General features: G+C 36.2%; 1 protein-coding gene across 8 annotated transcripts in view; it reads right to left on the reverse strand.

Moving 5' to 3' along the window:
* Positions 1–23,289, reverse strand: part of IMMP2L (inner mitochondrial membrane peptidase subunit 2) — an 886,543-nt gene that overhangs the window by 624,123 nt on the left and 239,131 nt on the right. Inside the window, exon 5 of one of the 8 annotated variants that reach the window (XM_045495349.1) lies at positions 4,852–7,212. The exons of the other annotated variants lie outside the window; for them this stretch is intronic. Coding sequence (XP_045351305.1) covers positions 7,206–7,212 — 7 coding nt within the window. The 3' untranslated portion in view covers positions 4,852–7,205. Of the gene's footprint in view, positions 1–4,851; positions 7,213–23,289 lie in introns of those variants that run through there. 8 annotated transcript variants of the gene reach the window in all.

Below are 23,289 nucleotides of genomic sequence, written 5' to 3' on the forward strand. Positions count from 1 at the left end.
ATATGGAGGACACAAGGCTGGACATGCCAGTAAGTCAAAGGACTTCATGTTCAACATACACCTCTCAATGCCCTGTGTCTCAGGAAGGACAGACAGCAGCAATGACATGTAGAATGGGACATAAGCAATGGCACACTGGTAAGAAAAGAAGGGAAACTCAGAAGACCTGACAGAGGCAAAATAAACTCAGAAACCAAACATCTGAATGTGATCACTTGCCCGAGTTATTACTGAGTATTATAATAAAAGACTATTCAAATATAAATTTAACTTTTCATTTTAGAAAAGATAATACCTTACTGTTTCAACAAAAAAGAAAATATTAATGCTTTTCACTTTCTGTGAAAATAATTTTGGATTCCAATGTCTCAAAAAGGCATGCATGTTTCAATGTCAAGAGGCTATATACTATTTTAAATAAAAAACAAGATTACAATTTGTCTATCTTTTAAAAGATTTAAATTAATCCCAACTAGAACAGGGCAGGAAATTCCAAACTACTGTCTTTTCCCTGTGGACTTCCCTGACATTTGACCTCTTGGTGGGGATCTTAACTCAGCTGGAAAACCAGAGTTCCTTGCTTCACAGGAGTACACAAAACATAACTACTGTTTGGCTAAGCACCTATAGATAGACTTCAAAATTGCTGGTCTACAGGAATATAATTTTATCTGTGATTTTATCCAGATTTTATCTGTGATTATCCAGGTTTATGAATAATGTGGTAAAACTTTTAATCAGTCATATGCTATACCATATAATCTTTGCAGAGGAAAATACTGTTTATAGCATAAATAGAGAATAACGGACATGCCATGAGGTCTTCCACACACGAGGCACCACATGAAGTGCTGTATATGGCTTGTCTCATTTAACCCCCACAACATCTTTAACACAAGTGGATAAGGAAATTGAAACTAACAGAAAGTAAGTCACTGTTCAGAGTGTCACAGATAAGACAGATACTCAAGAATATCTGAATCAAGATATGAATCTCAACCCAGTTCTGGTCATGAAATCAATTTAACAGGTGATGACTAGAGTTTCTTTTAATAGGATGTAATAGGATAGAAAAGAATAGGACCATAAATAGTAAAATAGAAAAGAATAAACTTTTTTTGGAAAGCAACTTCACTACACCACTGTTATACCAGAAGTGACTAAGCATCTGGAAATAAAACTTTAAAGCTTTCCAGAATATTCAGAGATCATTTAGTCCTACCATTCTATTTCACTTTATACATGAAGACACTCAAAAGAGGTTGAGATGACTTTCTACACCCATAGTCATATGGCTAGTTGGTGGCAGGGTCAGCAAGAGCCCAGGGATGTTGAAAGTAGACTGATTTAAGAAATATGTACATTATAAGGTATATTGCACTTTGGGAGTGAAAGGGGATACTATCAAGAACTACACCGGGAACATAGGCATAAACCTGAACTGTCGTGGGCAACCAGAAGGCATGGTATATGGCTTTAGAAATAAACAAAACTTGCCTATCAAGAAAACATGGTTGGAAAAAATATGTTTAATAGAAGTCTCCCTCTCTCTCTCTCTAAACAAGACAGAGCAGTTTGAACTTACACATAAATCTGTAGGCAAGTAACAGCCCTAATTCTATGCTGTGAATTTTTTTCTTTTTCTTTTGATATTTCTATAATTTAGACACTAAGCTACCAAACAGAAGGGAAAAAAATATACACTTTATGCGAACATGGTAAAGAAACTATCAAGACCTTGCCAGAGATGAACGAAGATTTCTCAGTATATTCCAGTTTTGATACCAAAACTGTCAAGGACAGACTCAAACTACATTGCTGATACTGTAAAATAATGTTCACCCAATGCAAGCCACATTTAATGCAAAAAACAGCTTCCCTGGATATAACTCATAACTAATAACTAATATTAATATTGAAAGAACTTAGCAAAGAAAACTACAAAAAAGGAGTATTTTATTTTCATACACAATTTTGTCAGAACTTCAGGGTAAAGATTAGTACAGGTATTTCTTACCCCAGCTAAGTGTTATGTAACAATGAATGGACTTTTCAGTGACAAGATAACTAATATTTTAGCCTATAAAATCATTATGTAAATTTAACTAGTTTATACTGCTGCCCTTAAGACTTTAAACATCTGTTCAATACAAGTTTTTCTTATAATACATGAAGTTTCAAATTGCATATTACAGCCGTTTGTGGCATATTTATAACATGATGGTTTTGTCCTTTACTAGATAAGAGACTTTTAAGGCGTGACCTGTATTGAGGTACCAAAGTTATTGCTCACATCACCATCTGCTCATATATATTTTCACCTAAAATTATATGGCATTCATAACTATATCAGAATATTATCTTCACACAATTTGGCGCTTAATTATATGTATTAATATCTTACTTACGTGGGGTCACCAATTCAACATCATGGAAAATAAGGACCAAAGATGAGAACCAAAAAGGAGATCAAAGAATGGTCAAGTTGGCAAAATACATATCATAATGCCTACATACTGAACCAATGGTGCAGCCCTAAGGCCTTCACACTCATCCTCATTCATCCTATGTACTCATAATTTAGACACAGTTCAAAGTAAGAGTACTGATTTTCCCATCCACAAAATATTATAATAACTACAATGGGAAAGAGGCACAAGACTGTCACAGAAAAGCATGCTGAGATCAACATAATATGAAATCAGAGTCTGTGAGCAAGTGAATAGAAGGAAACCTTAGTAAATAATTATTTATAAGAAGTCAAAATAAAGTAAACAGGAACTTTTCTGCCATGCTAGCAGGAATATAAATGTGCATAACTATTGTGGATAACAGTTTGCATATACTGTGTGAGATACTTTTCTACATAGCCCCATGGAGCCATGTGTGATAATGTGTCGACACTGTTATTTATGCTAGTAAACCTAGTAACTATTTAACTCACTAGGGAATTAGATTAAAATGTGGCACATGAACAAAAATTAATTCCAAATGGATCTTTAGACATTAGACCTAAATATAAAACCTACAACTATAAAATTTCTAGGAGAAAATGTTCATGGCTTCTAAGTAGACAAAGATTTGTTAGAAGGATGTAAAAGAGCACTAATAATAGGGGCTCCTGGATGGCTCAATCAGTTGAGCATCTGACTCTTGATTTTGGCTCAGGTCATGATCCCAGAGCCCTGGGACGGAGCCCCATGTTGGGTTCCCCACTAGGCATGGAGCCTACTTAAGATTCTCTCTCTCTCTCTGTCTCTGTCTCTCTCTCTCCCTCTCCCTCTGCCCCTCTCTCCCCACTTGTGCATGCTCTCTCTCTCTCTCTCTCTCTCTCTAAAACTAAAAAAAAAAAAAAAAAAAAAAAAAAATTGAAAGCACTAACAATAAAAGAAAAAATGGACAAATTTAAATTCATCAAAATTAGAAACTACTCCTCTAAAGAAACTATGTAAAAAATGAAAAAGGCCAGCCATACAACAGAGGAAAACATTTGCAAAACATGTATCTGACAAGGCACTGGTATCCAAGAGAAAACACTTTTATAACTCTCATAACTCTCTAAGACAAATAAAAATGTGCAAAAAAATTCTGGACGGACACTTCACAAATACATAAGAATGACCAATAGAGACTTGAAAAGATGCTCACATCTGAATTTATCAGGGAAGAAAAAAACCATGAAAACCACAGTGCGATACCAATGCACTCCAGTAGAATGGATAAGATTCAAAATTGGCAATAGAACACATGAACAGACATTTCTCCAGAGAGGATATACAGATGGCAAATAAGCATATGCAAAGATGTTCAACACCATTAGCCATTAAGGAAGTGCAAATTAAAACCAAAATGTGATATTATTACACAACTATTAGAGTGGCTAAAATAAAAAATAATGGCAATGCCAAATGCTGGCAAGGATGCAGAGAAACTGGATAAATCATACATTGCTGGTGGGAATGCAAAAAGACACAACCATTCGGGAAAATAGTTTGGCAGTTTCTTTAAAAAGAAAAAAAGAAAAGTTAACATACACTACTGGGCGTTTATCCCAGAGAAAGTAAAATCTATGTCTGCAAAGAAGCATATACACTCCAGTTCACAGCAGCCATGTCTGTAACAGTGAAAAATGGAAACAATCCTAATGTCTTTCAATGGGTAAATAGTTAAACAAATGGTGCTACATCCATGTCACCCAGTAATTTAAAGGAAAAAACTAATGACACACATAAGACAATACCTTGGATGGATATTAAGGGCATTATGCTGAATAAAGAAAAGCCAACCTCAAGAGATTATATACTGTATGATTCCATTTATATAACATTCTTGAAATGAAAAATTACAGAGATGGTGAAGAGACTGTTTTCCAAGGGCTTCACAAAGGAAGCAGCAAGAGGTGAGGGAAGGGAGCCAAGAGGGATGTGTGAATGTAATAGGCTAACATGAGGAATCTTTGTGGTGATGGGACAGTTCTAGATCTTGATTATGGTGGTGGTTACATGAATCTCAACATGATAAAATTCCATAGAACTACATATACACGTACATAGAAATCAGTGTGTGTACAACTAGTGAAATCTAAATAAGCTCTGTGAATTACATTCAAGTCACTGGTTTGGGTTTGACACTGTACTAAGGTTACACAAGATATTACCATAGTGGGTAAACTAGGTTAAGAGTATATAGGAAATTCCTGTATTATTTTTGCAGCTATCATTCTATAATTATTCCAAAAGAAAAAGCTATTTAAAAAAAGACAAACAATCCCAAGAGTTGCCAAGAATGTGAAGGTACTCAAACTCTTACTCATTACTAGTGAAAGTGTAAAATGACACAAGAACATTGTAAAACGTTTTGTAAGTTTTTTTTATCAGTTAAACATACATTTATCATAAGACCCAGAAAGTCCATTCCTAGGCATTTTCCCCCAAAAAAAGAAAACATATAAAGCCTTGTGTACAAATATTCTTTCCAGCTTTATTCACCATAGCCAAAAACTAGAAACAATCCAAATGTCCATCAACAGATGAATGGATAAACAAATTGTGGTACATCCATTCAATGGAAAATTGCACAGTAATAAAGACAAATGAACTACTAATTCAAGCAATAGCATAAATGTATCTCAAAAACACGCTGAGCAAAAGAAGCCAGCTTAAAGAGCACATACTATTTGATTCCACTTACGCAAAATCTAGTAAAAAAAAACAAAAACAAACAAACAAAAAAACTCCCTAACCCATTGTGACAGAAAGATCAATGGTTTCTTGGGCCGGGGGTAGGACTGAGGTGGCACGGGACTCCAACGTGTATCTCAAGGGGAAGGAAATGTTCTATATATTGATTGTGTTGTTAGTTACAGGTATGGATACCTTTGCCAAAACCCAGGAAATTATATATTTAACACAAGTTTATTTTATTGTGTGTATATTATACCTCAGTAAAGTTGATGTTTGTAAAATGTGGTATCACAACAGAGTATCAGGTAGCAATTAGAGGTCATGAACTTGATGTACACGTGGCAACATGAACAAAAGGGAAAGAACCAAATAGGATTTATAGCACAATACTTGGTATTCATGGAGAGGCAGCTAATCATAGTTAAAGGTGTAGACTCTAGAGCTAAAGGGTCCATGTTGAAATCCAGGCTCCACACCTATGAGTTATGTACCATTAAGTAAATTATTCAACCTTTTTGTGCCAACAGGGATAACAGTACCTACCTCACAGGGTTGCTGTGAGGATTAAATGAATTAATGTTGACCAAAGCTTAAAACCGTATCTGGGATGCGAAAAATGCTATATGAGGTTAAACAATACAAAAAATAAAACCGAATAATCCTTTTTGAAGGATACACATATATCTCAATAAGCTGATGGAGAGCAAATTGTAGGGATATCCATTAAATCAATACTTAATGAAGAGAGAGGAATGGAAACAGGAGGAAAATAAGTAATAAACTAAACTAAAAGAGGGGCTATAAACTGATCAATGATGAGAGTCAGCCATGAGCAAACAAATTCTGTTCACTACGGGTCATAAAGGAGGAAAAGTACAGTCCAAAGGCAAAACTATTTGGACCATAATTGATTCAAGAAACAACTTACAGACTTCACTCTTTGTCCTGAACTATCAGAACTATAAATGACAGGTGTATATGATAAGACTGAGTCATGAGAAAGAAGAGAGACAAAGACAGAGGGCAAAGGTTAGCATACCATTATACACACATACACATGCAAACACACATACAAACACGAGGATTCAGCAAATTTTAGAGTTTTCATAACATCCAATAATTGAGATATTATGATAACAAATCTCAAATCATTCTTAGTATTTATATAACTCAACACAAAACTGAAAGCTACATGAAGACAGGATTGTCCTCAGTGCTGGTACATAGCAGTGATATCCAAACAACTGTTAATCCTATTCATTAACAATCACTGAATGCCTACTAGGTAGTAGATGTTCTGCGGAGCTCTATATCGAATACATAATCTTCCAAATGCAACACTAATTAAGCAGGCACTAGAAAATTAAACAAGAGTTGGACATTTTCAGGAGCAAATACAATCTCTTTACCAGTGGGGTTTTGCCAGAATATTCTTTAAAAGTAGCTGAGTCAGAGGAAAAACAAATGTATGCTTCTCTACTTTAAAAAGACGAAAAGCAAGAAGGTATCCTGGAAAATAAAGTATTAAACTTATTTATAAGGTAATAATTTATGTAGTCTCTAATCATAGGCAGCATGTACTCTAAAGAGGAATCTCATATGTGAATTAAATATTGGTTGTTGTTGTTTTGTTTTTTTTTTGAAGACTCCTGCAGCTACCATGCAAGAAAATTCGCATATGTCCTGTTTACACGTAGGATTTTATTTCCCAGCCAGGGACCATATTAAAAAGAAAGAGAAACAAAAGGATGAACAGCAATCTGCAAATGTGAATAAGCAGTGCCTCCATCCTTATCAAAAAAATTACAGTAACTAGAACATAATGAAAGTAATTATTTCAATAGGACTTTGGGAAAAAAAAAACATTAAGGTAAAACTTACTTTCAAGGGGAAAATATCACGATATTCATAGATATAAAGATACCTCAAGCATTCTCTGCTGCGTGGCCTCAGTTGAGGAAGTGACACTGGTCCTCTGGGATCACATCACAGTCTTGCAAAGACAAAAGTCTGGAACAAGTATCACAACCTAAAGAAAGCATGGGTAACATCTGGCACTGAAGCCCAGAGGGATTTGTTTGCAGCTTTACGGAGCTTCTCCACTCTGTCTGCACAGTAGAATCACCTGAAGGTCTTTATAAAAGTACACGACAGACCCCCACTGCTGACCAGTTAAATCAGAATAACTAGGGCTGGAGGCTATACATTCTCGCCTGATCACTCAAAATAATGTGTTCTTTTCTTTACTTACACTTGCTATTTTCAGAGAATTGTAGCTTCATACACAGTTTTAAGAAATAATACAGACATAAGCCATGTACCCTTGCAAAACTATAGTACAAAATCACAACTAGGATGCTGACATTGAAGCAGTCATGGTGCAGAACGATTCCATTGCCACAAGGATCCCTCCTTGTCATCCTTTTTGTGGACACAATTACTTCCTTCCTCCCCCTATCTCCAACCCCTGACAACCACTCATGTTCCCCATTTCATAATTTTCTCATTTCAAGAATGGTACATACATGGAATCATTCAGTATGTGACCTTTGGGGACTGGTTTCTTTCACTCAGAATAATTCCCTGGAGATTCAGCCAAGTTGTTTCATGTATCATCTCTTTCTATTGTGGAGTAGGATTACATGGTACATATGTGTCACCATTTATTTAACCATCCACCTTTGAAGAACATCTGGGATGTTTCCAGTTTGGGCTAATTACCAATAAAGCTGCCGTGAACATTCCTGTACAGGTTTTTGTATGAATGTAAGTTGTCATATCCCTGGAATAAATGCTTAAGAATGAACTTGCTGGATGTCATGGTAACTGCATGTTTAGAGCTTTTAAGAAACTACCACACTGTTTTCCAGAGTGACTGTATCATTTTACATTCCCATCAGCAAAGTGTGAGTGGTCCCATTTCTTCACATCCTCACCAGCATCTGGTGTTGTTACTTTCTTATTTTCGTCATTCTAATAGGCGTGTAGTAATAACTTAGTATGGTTTTAACTTGCTTTCCTCCTATGGCTAAAGATGTTGAACATCTTCTCATGTGATTATTTGTCATCTGTATTCCCTCTTCAGTGGAATGCTTCTTCATGCTTTTTGCCTATTTTCTAACTGGATTGTTTGGTTTTCTGCAGTTAGGTTTCAATAGTTATTTACATATTTTAGACACTAGGTTTTGGTCAGATATGCAGTTTTCAAATATTTTCTCCCCATGTGTAGCTTATGTTTTCATTCTCTTAACAAAGGTCTCTTACAAAACAAATGAGGTGAAATTTACCAATCTTTCCTTTCCTTCTGTGCATCCTGCTTTTGGTGTCTAGTCAGACTCGTTGCCTAGCCCTCGATTCTAAAGATCTTATCCTGTTGCTTTTTGTTTCTGAAATTTGTATACTTTTATGTTTCACATTTAAGTCCATGCTCCATTTTTTTTTTTTTAACGTTTATTTATTTTTGGGACAGAGAGAGACAGAGCATGGACGGGGGAGGGGCAGAGAGAGAGGGAGACACAGAATCGGAAGCAGGCTCCAGGCTCTGAGCCATCAGCCCAGAGCCTGACGCGGGGCTCGAACTCACGGACCGCGAGATCGTGACCTGGCTGAAGTCGGACGCTTAACCGACTGCGCCACCCAGGCGCCCCCCATGCTCCATTTTGAGTTAATTTTTGTATAAGGTGTGAGGCTTAGGTCAACGTTCATGATCTCACCTGTGAATGTCCAATTGCTCCAGAGAAATGCCTTCCCTTTCTCCATTAAATTGCTTTTGTACCTTTGGGCATATCTATGCAAGTCTACTCTGGGTTCCATATTCATTGCAACTGACCTATGTGTCTCTCTCTCCTCCAATACCATATTGTTTTGATTACAGCAGACCTTAATCATAAGAAATTTTACAGTGTGAATTAGGTCACATCAATCTTCCACTTAAAAATCTTCCAAGAACTCTCTGCCACACTTAAAATGGTATCCTAACTCCTTATTCAGGTTCACAGAGCCCTACAAATCCAGATCCTATCCACCTTCTCAGAGAGTATCTCACAGGGTTCATGCCCAGCCTACTACCCACCATCAGTCTTTGTTCTCTGAGCACATCTTAGAAACTCTTCACTGGAATGTTCTTGCACCAGAAATTCACAGGATTGTTTCTTTGTCATCAGCTCTCAATTTAAATGTCACTTCCCAGGGGCACCTGGGTGGCGCAGTCGGTTAAGCGTCCGACTTTAGCCAGGTCACGATCTCGCAGTCCGTTGAGTTCGAGCCCCGCGTTGGGCTCTGGGCTGATGGCTCAGAGCCTAGAGCCTGTTTCCGATTCTGTGTCTCCCTCTCTCTCTGCCCCTCCCCCGTTCATGCTCTGTCTCTCTCTGTCCCAAAAATAAATAAACGTTGAAAAAAAAATAAAATAAAATAAATGTCACTTCCCTTAAAAAGCCTTCCTGGACTACTCAACCTATCGCATCATTCTTCTTGAATCCTCTATGTAGCAGTGAGTATTACATGACATTTTTATCACTTACATACTTGTCAAATTGTCTATCTTGACTTCCCAAACTAAAATATAAGAACAGGGTTCCATGAGAACAGGGTCCTAAACTGCCTTGTTCATTATGGTATACCCAGTACTTGGAGTAGGACTTGGCACACAGTGGAGCCTAATTAATATTGGTGGAATAAATTTAAAGTGTTTATGAAGTCTAGAATGGAAAATAGTAACTATGGTATAATGAGAACAACTAATACCTATACATAGCACCCTTTTAAGATCTCTCTGTACACAGACACACATGAATACACACGCATATGCAAATATATTCACTGAGTCCTAACAATTTTCCTAAGACTTGTTATTACTGTCCTCATTTTATAAATGAGGAAATTGAGGCACAAACAGATTAGGTACATAACCAAGGTTACCTGTTGTACTAAGCAGCAGAGCAAGAATTCAGGCCCAGGCCGTTTGTGTACTCCGTCATCACACTCAAAAAGCACTGAAATAAAAAATGTTTTCTTTTCTTCTCTTTGGTTTCTCTAATGGAAATTATGACAACTGCCACCATCTATTACTTAGCACCTTTTATTTGATTACTTCTAGTTCCACTCACCTACAAATATATTGCTATATCAGGAAAGGGTATGACATTGAATAGATTTTAAGGAGCATTTTCTCAACATGACTCATCTGTGAGATAATTACTAGGGCTACAACATCCGTATCTTTACACTCTACTTCAGTGACTTAAACCCCAAATACAGTATTCACTACATTTCTTCTCAAACTTAATTATATCCTCCTAGCCTGAAAATAGCTCATGATACTGCCTCATTTGCCCCCCACCCTTGAAACTTTAGAAAGTCAAAGATGGATTTATATGAATGTCATTTTAAATTTTGAAATTTCATAAATACCCAAGATACAAACTTTTAAAAACCCTAATGCATTGTTTTGACTAAAAAAGTTTCTACCTTTAATTGCCTTGTTCAGCTCTACTGAGAGTTCAAGTTCCTTTTTTTCCCCTCTTTTAAAGGGGACTATAGAAATCTTAAAAAGTAAAACATTTATTATTTATAAATTATTTCATTATTATATCAACTAGTAAGTATTAGCAACTCCTTAAGTATGAATATATTCTCAGTTCCTCCATCAAGACAAAAATCACATTAAAAAAAAACACAGTAATGCATCTTTGGCTGAATAAATGAAAAAGCTCAGCCTCATAAAGCAATTCTTGTTTTAGGTACTTACATACAGTTGCTGTTTGGAAGCAGCCAATCTTGATTATTTATTCCTGCACTGCTTTTCCTTATCTCTAGAAAGTGCTTTGAGATTTTAATTCTGTAACCATGACTATGCAAAGTTAGAATATCCTATATATTATTCTGTGAGACTCTCTTCTAATTTTGAGGAGAAATAACTTAAGGTTAATTCTTTTGTTCTTTGTAACTCTACCTGATCTATTTGTCAGAAATAATAATGGCATAACAAGGCAATTTTTTAGACAGGGTAGACAATTTTTTTTAATATTAAGCTTCCAAAGGATATGGGCTTCTCAAATTTCTTTGAGTATTTTTTTAAAAAGAAACACAAAAATCAATCTCAGTACCTTCACCAGGGTTCTTCAGGGATTTCATAAATGCTTTTTGGAGAGACCTCATCATTTCCCGTGCAATAAAAGAAAAAGGTGTGATGGAAGGAACACAATTGAAGGAACACCTATTAAAACCACAAACTCCCCAAAAGAGCTTTAGTCTGAATACTACAAAATACTCTATTGGATACTCTAACAGTCAGCTCTACAGGAAAAGAAAAACATAAAAGTTAATCCCATACATTAATGGAAAGTTTATAGCATCAGAAGAAAATGAATTCCCATATACTATTACCTTCATACACTAAAATGAATTGAAAAAACTAATTATTCAAAAACAAAGAATGGCCTTTGGGAAACTCTGCTGCCTAAAAGGATTTAATGGTCAAAGCTTGTCTGGATTATTATCATGAATTAAACTAATGAGGGGATGAAGATATTGTTAACAGAAGAGAAGCTCCCCTAAAATGCTAACCTTGCCATTTCTGTCACATGATGAGAAATCAATGTCCAAGTAAAACGTGCAGCTAAAGCCTTTTACAGCAAATAAATGCCACAGTATTTATGGAGATAGCTTTTTTCCAAAGCAAAAATATACTAGCGGCTGTAGGGTAGAGAAAGAGGACAACAGCAAACATTGCATCCCAAATGGAAATGAAGTTAATATCCTGAGAATGAATTGAGAAGGGTCAAAATGTAACATTCAGCCATTTGTAGAAATATCACGAGCTCAAATATATGTACATTTATATATGTATATACACACCCATATGTGTGCATACATCTATTTACTTATTAAATATTACATATTAAATATTTTTTCTGAGAAAAAAAACCTGAAAATAGATTAAACTACCTGCACATCAATATCCAAAATCAAGACGTTACTTTAAGAAGCATGACAGAAGGTAAATGTCAATAAGAAAACTTAAATACCGGGGCGCCTGGGTGGCGCAGTCGGTTAAGCGTCCGACTTCAGCCAGGTCATGATCTCGCGGTCCGTGAGTTCGAGCCCTGCGTCAGGCTCTGGGCTGATGGCTCAGAGCCTGGAGCCTGTTTCCGATTCTGTGTCTCCCTCTCTCTCTGCCCCTCCCCCGTTCATGCTCTGTCTCTCTCTGTCCCAAAAAATAAAAATAAACGTTGAAAAAAAAAAAATTAAAAAAAAAAAAAAAGAAGAAAACTTAAATACCATCCTTGCCATTCTCCTTAAAAGAAAAACAATGTGACCAAAGAAGAATGATCTACATGACATCTATAAAGGGATGATTTAGAATAAGAATTTCAAAGTTTGACTGTCTAAGAGAGGGAAGGTCTGATAGTGGGGGAAGTGGCCTCAGATTTCAGATTTTAGTTGTGACAGGAAGTAGATTTAAGAGAACTCCTTGACAAGTCTAAGAATATAGGGGGGGAACTTTTGTTTTGGGAGATTGTTTTGTTTTGCTATGAAGTGGAGTCTCTAGAGAGTTGCAAGGGTTGGGAAGACTGGGAAACTGGGAAGGGAAAAGGAGTCAAGAGTACGACATGAGCAAAAGAGAGGGAGGGAAGATTATTGGAAAAGGATTGGCATTCTGGCAGGAACTCAGACGGGCAGCAGCGTGAAGCTCAGTGAGATCAGCTGGCTTTGGGGCTTCCAAAAGAAATCCATTTCCTTAGGGCAAAACTTGAACGACGATTAATCAATTAGCACACTGATTTACGGATCAGTAATATCATATGTGTTCATGAATTTGCTTCAGGTCTATCCCAGAAAGACTGATAAACTTTTAGATACTGAAGAGTCCATTTTCAGGACCTGCAACGCTGAGAACAAACTCCTAGAACTTGGTCCTTGAAACGGCAGCCTCCCTGTGAGCCTGTCACCACTCTGGGTGAGGTCTCAATTCCAGCAGTCTCTATGTGCATTGTTTTTCACAAGAAGTAGTTGAGAATTAGCTGAAGGTACTTCTGGGGAAAAGTGGCAAAGGGAAGGAAAGAGTATGGTAGATGCTTTCTGGAAAGTACCACAAATTTCGGGTATATAGTACAGATCCCCAAATATCATGAAATGTAAAATATAATACCCCAAATTTGCAGGGATTATTTTGATATCTTTATTTAAATAAAACTGACTTAGATCAAAATGTGTGTAATGACTCTCTTTTCATTGTCTTCTTCATTCTATTTTGTATTTCTAAGTTTTCCAAAGAATACATGTATAATTTCATTAATAACAAAAAAATATGAAAGAAGTCTGGCACAGATCTGACTTTATCGCATATCAACATGAACATATTTTCAGAAATATTTAAAGGCTTTTAATTTTTGAATAGGAGATCACATTGATGATCAATGGGATGTATATACATATTTTTTTTTGTAATTCAGAAAGGAGGTTAAGGATTGAGATGCTATCATGACAGGCTCTCCCAATAAAACAATGTGGCCTAACCAATCTTTAGGGTGTAACTCAATGACTGAGATCTCATCCATAAAGAGGCCTCGGCTCTAATCGTTAGCCTAACTGATTAATTGCAAAAATCTAGAAGTGTTTATTATTGTTGATTCCTTTGATAGTCTTAGAACTAATGTGTTTTCAGAATTGATATATCTTTTACTTTTTTTTTTTTTTAATTTTTTTAAATGTTTTATTTATTTTTGAGACAGAGAGAGACAAAGCGTGAGTGGGATAGGAGCAGAGAGAGAGGGAGACATAAAATCCAAAGCAGGCTCCATGCTCTGAGCTGTCAGCACAGAGCCTGACGCGGGGCTCGAACTCACAAACCGTAAGATCATGACCTGAGCCGAAGTCAGATATCCAACCGACTGAGCCACCCAGGAACCTCAAGAATTGATATATCTTTTAAATAGTTTTTGCTTTACTCTGTGTTTTAAAACTAACATGAACAATAATTTTTTTTTTTGTCCCTCTCAGTCAAAACTACAGTGATTACTATTCTTTCTATGAAATATACCTCAATTTAATGACCTCATATCACCTTCTCAGCATAAGGCCTGTTTCTGAAATACAGGTGCACTTTCAATGTTATAAAAATATAAATACAGGAAGTCAAATTTGGGCCTTACCAAATTTGAATATTTTTCTCATAAAGAATAAGATTACAGTCTTTATCCTTCATGAGGAAAAATATTCCTAAATATTTTTCACTTCTTTTTAAAAAGGATGCATTGTAGGGGCGCCTGGGTGGCGCAGTCGGTTAAGCGTCCGACTTCAGCCAGGTTACGATCTCGCGGTCCATGAGTTCGAGCCCCGCGTCGGGCTCTGGGCTGATGGCTCAGAGCCTGGAGCCTGTTTCCGATTCTGTGTCTCCCTCTCTCTCTGCCCCTCCCCCGTTCATGCTCTGTCTCTCTCTGTCCCCCCAAAAAAATAAATAAACGTTGAAAAAAAAAAAGGATGCATTGTAGTTTATGTAATTTAACTCACTGGAGTTGTCAAAAAAAAAAAGGGGGGGGCATAAAAATAACCAATGAGAGAAAGAAATTTACAAAAACAAAACGTTAATCACCTGGAGTTTTCCCATAACACTTTGTTGTAACATTATTACAACATTTAGCACTTTGAATTGCAGTTTGTTTTGAATTACCTATATCCCTCAATTTAGTAGTGAGTTTGGAGAAGGCAAGAATGCACCTTATTCATCCTCGTAGCCATACCAGCACAGGGACTAGCACACAGTTATGACAATTTATCTAGAATTTTCAGTGGCAGTTTCAGTCTCTAGTATCTGACTTTTTTAGAATATTCATAGAATATATCTTCACAGAATACATCAGATAATGATTGGTATCACTCTTCTACTTAAAATTTTTTAATGTTTCTTCCCACTGTTCATATGATAGCATACAGGGCCCCTTTCCTTCTCTTCTACATATAGAACTGCTACCTAACCTTCAAAACCCAGGGCTGCACCCTCTACAAAGTACTTGTATGCATAGGTGTGTGTGTGCTCCCCACTGTCTGTTTACTCCTTGAGGGCAACATTCCAGGGTTATTCACCTTTCTATTCCTACCAGAATGTCTAGCACATAATAGCTACCAACAAGTGTTTATTGAATGAAATGACAGATGAAATCTAGCATTTCTGCTTTTTGTTGAGCTTGATAAAAATAGAGCCAATTACTCTCAGTTTTGTAGAGGGATTTTGATGTGAAGTTTCACGAACTGGACTAAGCACAATCAACTGCCAAACTCTACTACTCATTTCAAGGTGGCTCCGTAAGATCGGGATCTATAATCTGATGGATGACAGCATCTGGAAAGAAAACACCAAATCAGATATAGCCCATCACCCTGTTCCTACATGTCTTTCACCATTAAGTGGGGTATAAAAACAGCTGACTATTTATGTGAACTATGTTCTAAACAACAGGCACATCTGAATGTCGAGTGCTACCTGTTTTTTTGTTTGTTTGTTTTTTAATTTCAGGGTGCAGTAATCAAGCTCTTGACCAAATTATTCTATCAACTTGGAGATACCTCCTAACTTTTGTCCCTTGGGGTGAATCAGTGAAAATGATTAAGTTAATAGGATTAAGAGCCTGCTACCCTCAGCAAAATGAAGGGGAAAACTATAGTAAATATGAATATATATTAGCATTATACTTTTAAAATTTATGCTTATGGAATTGATCACTCATTATTTAAAAAGCCTCCCTGATGTTCAAAGAAATAATTGTAAGAAGCTTTTCTTAAACTTCTGTTTTCTTATTTATTTTCAGGAAGTGAGAGAGTGAGCAGGGGAGGGGTAGAGAGAGAGAAAATCCCCACTACACTCCTCACTGTCAGTACAGAGCCTGACGTGGGGCTCAAACTCACAAACCATGAGATCACGACCTGAGCCAAAGTCCGATGATTAACCAACTGAGCCACCTAGGTGCCCCAGAAGCATTTTTAAACTATTTTTTATTCAGTTCTTAGTTTACCATTTCAGTTCATTTCTCACATATAAATAAAATGGAAAACTCAAAGTCAAAACAAAAAGCATATATCCAAGATCCTCAATTATGTTACAAAAATTTAATACCTCATTTTAATTTTTAATCTAATTTTAGAAGTTTTTTATTGATATATCTCACAACTGGAAGATTTTAAAAAAATTTTTTTTTAATGTTTACTTATTTTTGAGACAGACAGAGACGAATGTGAGTGGGTTAGGGGCAGAGAGAGAGGGAGACACAGAGTCCGAAGCAGGCTCCAGGCCCTGAACTGTCAGCACAGAGCCTGATGCAGGGCTTGAACTCACAAGCTGTGAGATCATGACCTGAGCCCAAGTCGGACGTTCAACAAACTGAGCCACCCAGGCGCCCCTCACAACTGGAAGATTTTAATTTATTTAAACATTTGCCTATTTGGCTGACAGCTGTATCATAAATGTTACCATTTAATTGTTATTTTTATTTTAATAGCCTCTACTTTTCAGTCACTGACTTGACTTTGGTTCCATTTTTCCTAATTTTACTAAAGAATTCTAGTCATGTACTTTGTACAAAGCATGTTCACATATGCTCTATTCTATTATGAAATTCAACTAGGAAAAGCTATGATTATCAGCTTCACAGCAGGTCAAAATATAAGAAGGTCTCAGGGTAATACTTTCCAAAATAATATATGCTACATATATTATATACACTTTGCTTGAAAACTTAATATAATGCTATAAAATATAATTACACATACAATATTGTTTAATTCAGCAAAATAACTTTCAAGTTTCTAAGTTTCCCTTAAGTTTTAACCATATTCACCATTTACACAGTTTATCTTTATTCTTTGACAAGTTGTTTTTCCCTTACTTATAAGTGTTTCCTATATGTCCTCACTGCATTTCTAATTCCTTAGAAAACTCAGAGCACTACAACTTTTATTATTATTAATAGGTCCTGGGACAGTGCTTCCAGTTGTTAGATCTAAGTCTAGTATTAAGACAACATAATTGTTCTACCTAATAAAAATGATCAACTAAAACCAGTCCTGATATTTATGATGCTCAGAATCCAGAATAAAGATATAGAATAGAACTGATCATTTTACACAACGTTCCACATTTTAGGAAACAGAGATGCAGATTGAAGTGTTTTACAAAGTACAACAATTACACTGGTGTACTTAACCTCAGTGTTTAAAGTAACAACTATGTTCCTGCATCTGTATTCCTTATCTTTTCAATGTCAGTTGTGTCCATTTTCTAGCAGATCATATGCTCAGCAGATAGATAGGAATACAGTTCCATATGTGAAGCAGTTGTAAGATCTAGACACAGCACAGTGTCTCAAGTCACAGAGGTATGGTGACAAAATGATACGATCTGAAAACACTGCAGTACGTTTCATCAAAATATAGAGGTCAAATAAGTGTATAAGAGCAAACAAAACAATGGAACCTTTAGAGAGAGTTTTATTTGGTACATTAGGCATAAATCCAGAAGGAAAGGAAACTTCAGCTTATTGGTGCATAGGAGTGTGGGTCAAGGAGACAGGCAGAGAGGGTGACTCAGGAGTGGAAAAAAATAGTTATGAAAAATTATTTAAACTTTCTATCTCAATAGTCATCATTTACATCTGCATATAAAAAGCCAATCATTTCTAGGAAGGAAATTATTATAAAATTGATAACTCAAAGCATGAAATACTTACTACAATTTCAAAAGATCTGACTTTTCAGGGATAATCTTACTTTAATGGTATCTTCATACAAAAGAAAGAAAATTACACAGAACAAATGAAAAGAAGGTACCATTGCCATAAACTTCGAAACATAACATTATAATGAAAAAAAAAAAAAACTAAAAAAATTTTGGGGAATAAAAGGTATACTCTTCAATAATAATTTATCTTGGCCTGAATTCATAAGAATATCCTTTAGTTTTGCAAATTGTCTCCAATTTGCTGAGAGCCATTCTTTTATGCCAGCTTAAAATAAGCAAAGATTACACAAGTACCATGTGCCATCCTAAATAAGGAAAGAGGAAAAAAAACAAGTACAATATGGTATTTAAACAGCTGTGTGAAGATACTGGTTAAAGCAAGAATCATTTTTTCAGCTGAGCTTGTTATGCTTCATTTTGCTAAATATAAACTAGCGCATCATTAAATTAACCACTGATTTGTAGACGAAATCACAGAGCCCCACCTGCAAATAATCCAATAAACATAATAATTTTTCAAATGCTGGTGAAATTGTCATAATTCAGGGTTGACATTGTGGAGCAGGAAGAAAAAAATACAGAAATTGTTTTGTAGCTGAAATGGGTAAAATGCAATTGTTTTCATTATTGGCTCTTTGAGTGAGCTGACAAATACACAACAAATAATACATTTGTAAATACTCTAGTAAGAATCTTACACCAGGCAATTAGTGAAGGCTATTGCAGAAACTCAATCGTTTGGAAAAAAACAAAAAAAATTAAATGTTATTGTAACCAGTCTAATTGAGCATTGCAAGTAAACAAGCTTGAACCAGTTGACAAAACGGAAAAAAAAAAGTGTATTGTCACAATTTTACCATGAAAGGTCCATGAGGCACTATTTAGTGTATAAGAGGAGCTAATTTAATATGTGGTATCTCATTCACCAAAGAATTAATACTTATTCACATAGAGTCACTTCGTGTCCTCTTTCCATTATTTCAGAGGATTTTGTTTCCCCATAAAGTATATACAGCATTGTGGTAAAGTATGTAATTAAGCAAATATATTCAAAAGACAGTACATACTCAGGGCCATTTTGTTATACAAATCTATTCAGAGCAGCGGTTCTCTAGCTGAGATTCATGTACCCCTCACCTACCAAAGAATTCAACAGAGAGAATTTAGAGATGAGAGGGCCAATGGTTCCTGTATTTGGATGGAAAAAACAGCATGTGTTTATTTTCTCTAATATCTAACTAAATATTTAAATTTCCTTCCATTAAGAATGCAGACAATAGGAGCACCTGGGTGGCTGAGTCGGTTAAGCATCAGACTGGGTTTCGGCTAAGGTCTTGGATCTCACGGTTGGTGAGTTCAAGTCCCATATCAGCAGATGTCAGAGCAGAGCCTGTTTGGGATTCCTTCTTTTTTCCTTCTCTCTCTGCCCCTCTCCCCCTCATGCTTGCTCTCTCTCTCTCTCTCTCAAAATAAATAAATAAAACTTAAAACAACAACAACAACAACAAAGTCCCTCAAAAAAAAAAAAAAAAGAATGTAGGCAATAAATGACAGTAGTATTTAGCAGTGCCTGTGACCAACAATAATCACAGATATCTTAGAGTATTGTTGGACTTATCACTACCTCTAAAATTATAGTCCTTATTAGAAATAATGCTATTTTTTATTATTACCATACACATGTTACGTGTTGGAGATTTTAAAATATTTTGATGCCTATATTTCAATTTAATTGATTTCCAATCTTCCACCATTGCCTTCCTTTGGTCGCACATAGCAGAAAACTTACTGGCAATGGTGTCAGGCAGGCAAAGTTCTCAGGTGTTTGGTTTCTGGCATACAGCAGAAATGGGCAGGTATGGGGCTGAGAGATGATAGCACTAACTAGCACCAAACAAACCACTGAAGGTAAACTATGGCCATTTTTATCATTTCTTAGCCATTTATAAAGTAACTTCAATGGGATAATGATAATTGTAACCAAAACCAAATATCACAGAAGCACTCAAAATGCCATGTTCAATCTAATCTCAGCTTTCTTCACATTCGACAAGCCTTTACTTTGTCTACTAAACTTCAGATTGTGTCAACGCTGGAATTGCTTATGTGAAGTCATCTACGGGAATTTGTACTCTAGTTGGAAAATAGATTCAGAGGAAATAAAATACAGTATAATAATTAAGAATCTGGATACGTGTAGCAGATATAGAGGAGAGAGAAACATGACTGACAGTAAGAGTCTCTTCAGCAAAGAAGTGACTCGGAAGAAAATTAGAGCTTGGCCAGAATACAGAGAGGAAAGGGTATTCCAGGTCAGAAAACAGCATGTGCAGCAGCATATAGCCGTGATGAAGTATGGGCTGTCCTGGAAAGGGCAGAATTGTATATGGTTGGAATGGCAAGTAAGGAGATAAGTGGGGGCTGGACAAGTTAAGATGAGGAAAGTATGATCCTCTCTCTCTTTCTGCAACTGATCAGATGGTGGTTCCAGGCTTTATACATTAGTGTGGTAAGAGCAGGTTAGCATTCTAGAAAGGTAAATGCCAGAAGAGTGGAGGATTGATTCGGATAGAGAAGACTAGGGAAATGGAAGATCAGTCAGAAAGCTGTTCTAATAAGAGTAGAATGAAAGGTTCAGTAAAGTGAACATATTCCCATGTGCCCTATATTCATAGTCTAAGAAAAGGCTGGCTCTCATCCTCCTTCCTTGGGTAAGTTCCCTAGCTTCTGATCAATCTGTGGCAGTTAAGCCTAGTTTGAAAACTATTAATACCTTTTCACTGTCCATTTTAATATCTCTATTTCTCTACTGAGATTAAGTAAATAAAATTATCCTACAGGTTTTTCTTAAAAGAAAAAAAGATTGAGACCTAAGGAATGTAACTGAAAAGAGTAGCTAGTACAAAGTAATATAAATTAAGCCACGAAATATATTCTACTTTTTATTTGCCTATTTCCCTATGATTGTTTTATAGCAAATCTACCTCGTAATAATATTCTGTTTGGGTTATCATTTAAATTCTGTCATATTCCCTCATGCATATTAACCAGAAGAACTAAAGTTGCCCAAAGGAAACCAAGAAGGAAGTATTTTTAAAGCATAGTGAAAAATACCACCCACTGATGAATTAAGAATTGATTCTTAGTACGTTTAAGGTTGCCCTCCCCCAAAAGAGCATGGACTTCTTTTATATCACAAAATAGGCAATCATTATCACAGTCCATTTTATACAGCTGCCCAGGAAAGAGGTCCTATTCAATTACAATCAATAGTTTTGCACAAAATGTCTTTTATCAAATTCCTGCTATGGAAAATGTGGGCAGTTGAGCAGAGTGAGATCCAAAGAATAGAGCAAAAAATAGGGAACCAGCCCTGACAGGTGAGAGGACAATGGAGAACACTGGTGTTTCCTTACCATCTTGCTATATTTTTATTGCAGTACTAGGATACTTTGCTGAAAATTTAGCTGATTCCTCCGGTAGCATATGATACCCCTGACAGCAGGAACAATTATTATTCACTCTTGTCTTCACTGCACACAGTACAGAATGGTCACACAATAAACACTAAATAGATGCTTAAAGAAGTGGGGGACAAAGAGATGGTGAAAAGAAGGGACACATACTGAAAGATGAAGTAGGATAAAGGTAAAAGACAAAATATGAGCTTCCATTTTGCCCAGAAAATCCAATCTGTGACCGTTCTTTTTTTTAATAAACTAACGGTTTCACAGTTATCATAACTCTTAAATAAATATTGCTTTTCCTTTTAAATATCAAAAATGAATTTTTTGAGGAATCACCACACTGTTTTCCAGAGGGGCTGTACCAGTTTACGCTCCCACCAACAGTGCAAGAGGGTTTCCGTTTCTCCACATCCTTGCCAGCATCTACAGTCTCCTGATTTATTCATTTTAGCCACTCTGACCAGCATGAGGTGGTATCTCAGTGTGGTTTTGATTTGTATTTCCCTGATGAGGAGTGACATTGAGCATCTTTTCATGTGTCTCTTGGCCATCTGGATGTCTTCTTTAGAAAAGTGTTTATTCATGTCTTCTGCCCATTTCTTCACTGGACTATTTATCTTTCAGGTGTGGAGTTTAGTGAGGTCTTTATAGATTTTGGATATTGCCCTTTATCTGATATGTCATTTGCAAATTCTTTTCCCATCCATTGGTTGCCTTTTAGTTTTGTTGATTGTTTCCTTTGCAGTGCAGAAGCTTTTTATCTTGATGAGGTCCCAATAGTTCATTTTTGCTTTTAATTCCCTTGCCTTTGGAGATGTGTTGAGCACTGCTAGGAATTTACCCAAGGAATACAGGGGGGCTGATGCATAGGGGCACATGTACCCCCAATGTTTATAGCAACTTCAACAATAGCTAAATTATGGAAAGAGCCTAAATGTCCATCAACTGACGAATGGATAAAGAAGATGTGGTTTATATATACAATGGAATACTACTTGGCAATGAGAAAGAATGAAATCTGGACATTCGCAGCAACATGGATGGAACGGGAGAGTATTATGATAAGTGAAATAAGTCAGGCAGGGAAAGACAGATACCATATGTTTTCACTCATATGTGGATCCTGAGAAACTGAACAGAAGACCACGGGGGAGGGGAAGGGGGAAAAAAAGTTACAGAGAGGGAAGGAGGCAAACCATAAGAAACTCTTAAATACTGAGAACAAATTGAGGGTTGATGCGGGGTGGGGGAGAGAGGAAAGTGGGTGATGGACATTGAGGAGGGCACCTGTTGGAATGAGCAGTGGGTGTTGTATGGAAACCAATTTGACAATAAATTATATTAAAGTAAATAAATAAATATCAAAAATGAATTTTGAAAAATTTTCAGTGGGATTCTAAAAATATCGTATTTCTTTTAAAACAAGGACTTACATTTTTAACTATTTCTAAGTCTTTTGGGTTTCTTAAACATTTGCATGGTTATTTTCGGGGTAGGAGTGTTGAGGGAAATGATGTATATCATGCATTTTGATCCCCCAAATTCATTCCACCCCATCTTCAGAGATATGCACTATTTAATCCAAACCAATCATGGTGATACCTTCCTTCACCACCTACCACAGCTTCAGTGATGAATGACTGAGGACAATTTAGGTAAATGAAACACCAGAAAAGGTTTTGTAGAATCTTTAAGAAAAAAAAGAGTTTCTTTACTACTCAACTACGAAAAACACGAATGCTAGAGTTCATCATTACATAGAAAAGTAAGAAAGAGAATAATCGCTCTGGCTACAGTAGTCTAGAAAGACTTCACGTTGGAAATAGACTTAAACTACGCCTACAAACAAGGAAAGAATCCCAAGAGTGGGAAGGAATTACAAACAGGTAGATGGCTTAATAAGCAGAGG

This window comes from Leopardus geoffroyi, chromosome A2 (assembly GCF_018350155.1).
Source record: "Leopardus geoffroyi isolate Oge1 chromosome A2, O.geoffroyi_Oge1_pat1.0, whole genome shotgun sequence".
In the NCBI taxonomy this organism is placed as follows: domain Eukaryota; kingdom Metazoa; phylum Chordata; class Mammalia; order Carnivora; family Felidae; genus Leopardus; species Leopardus geoffroyi.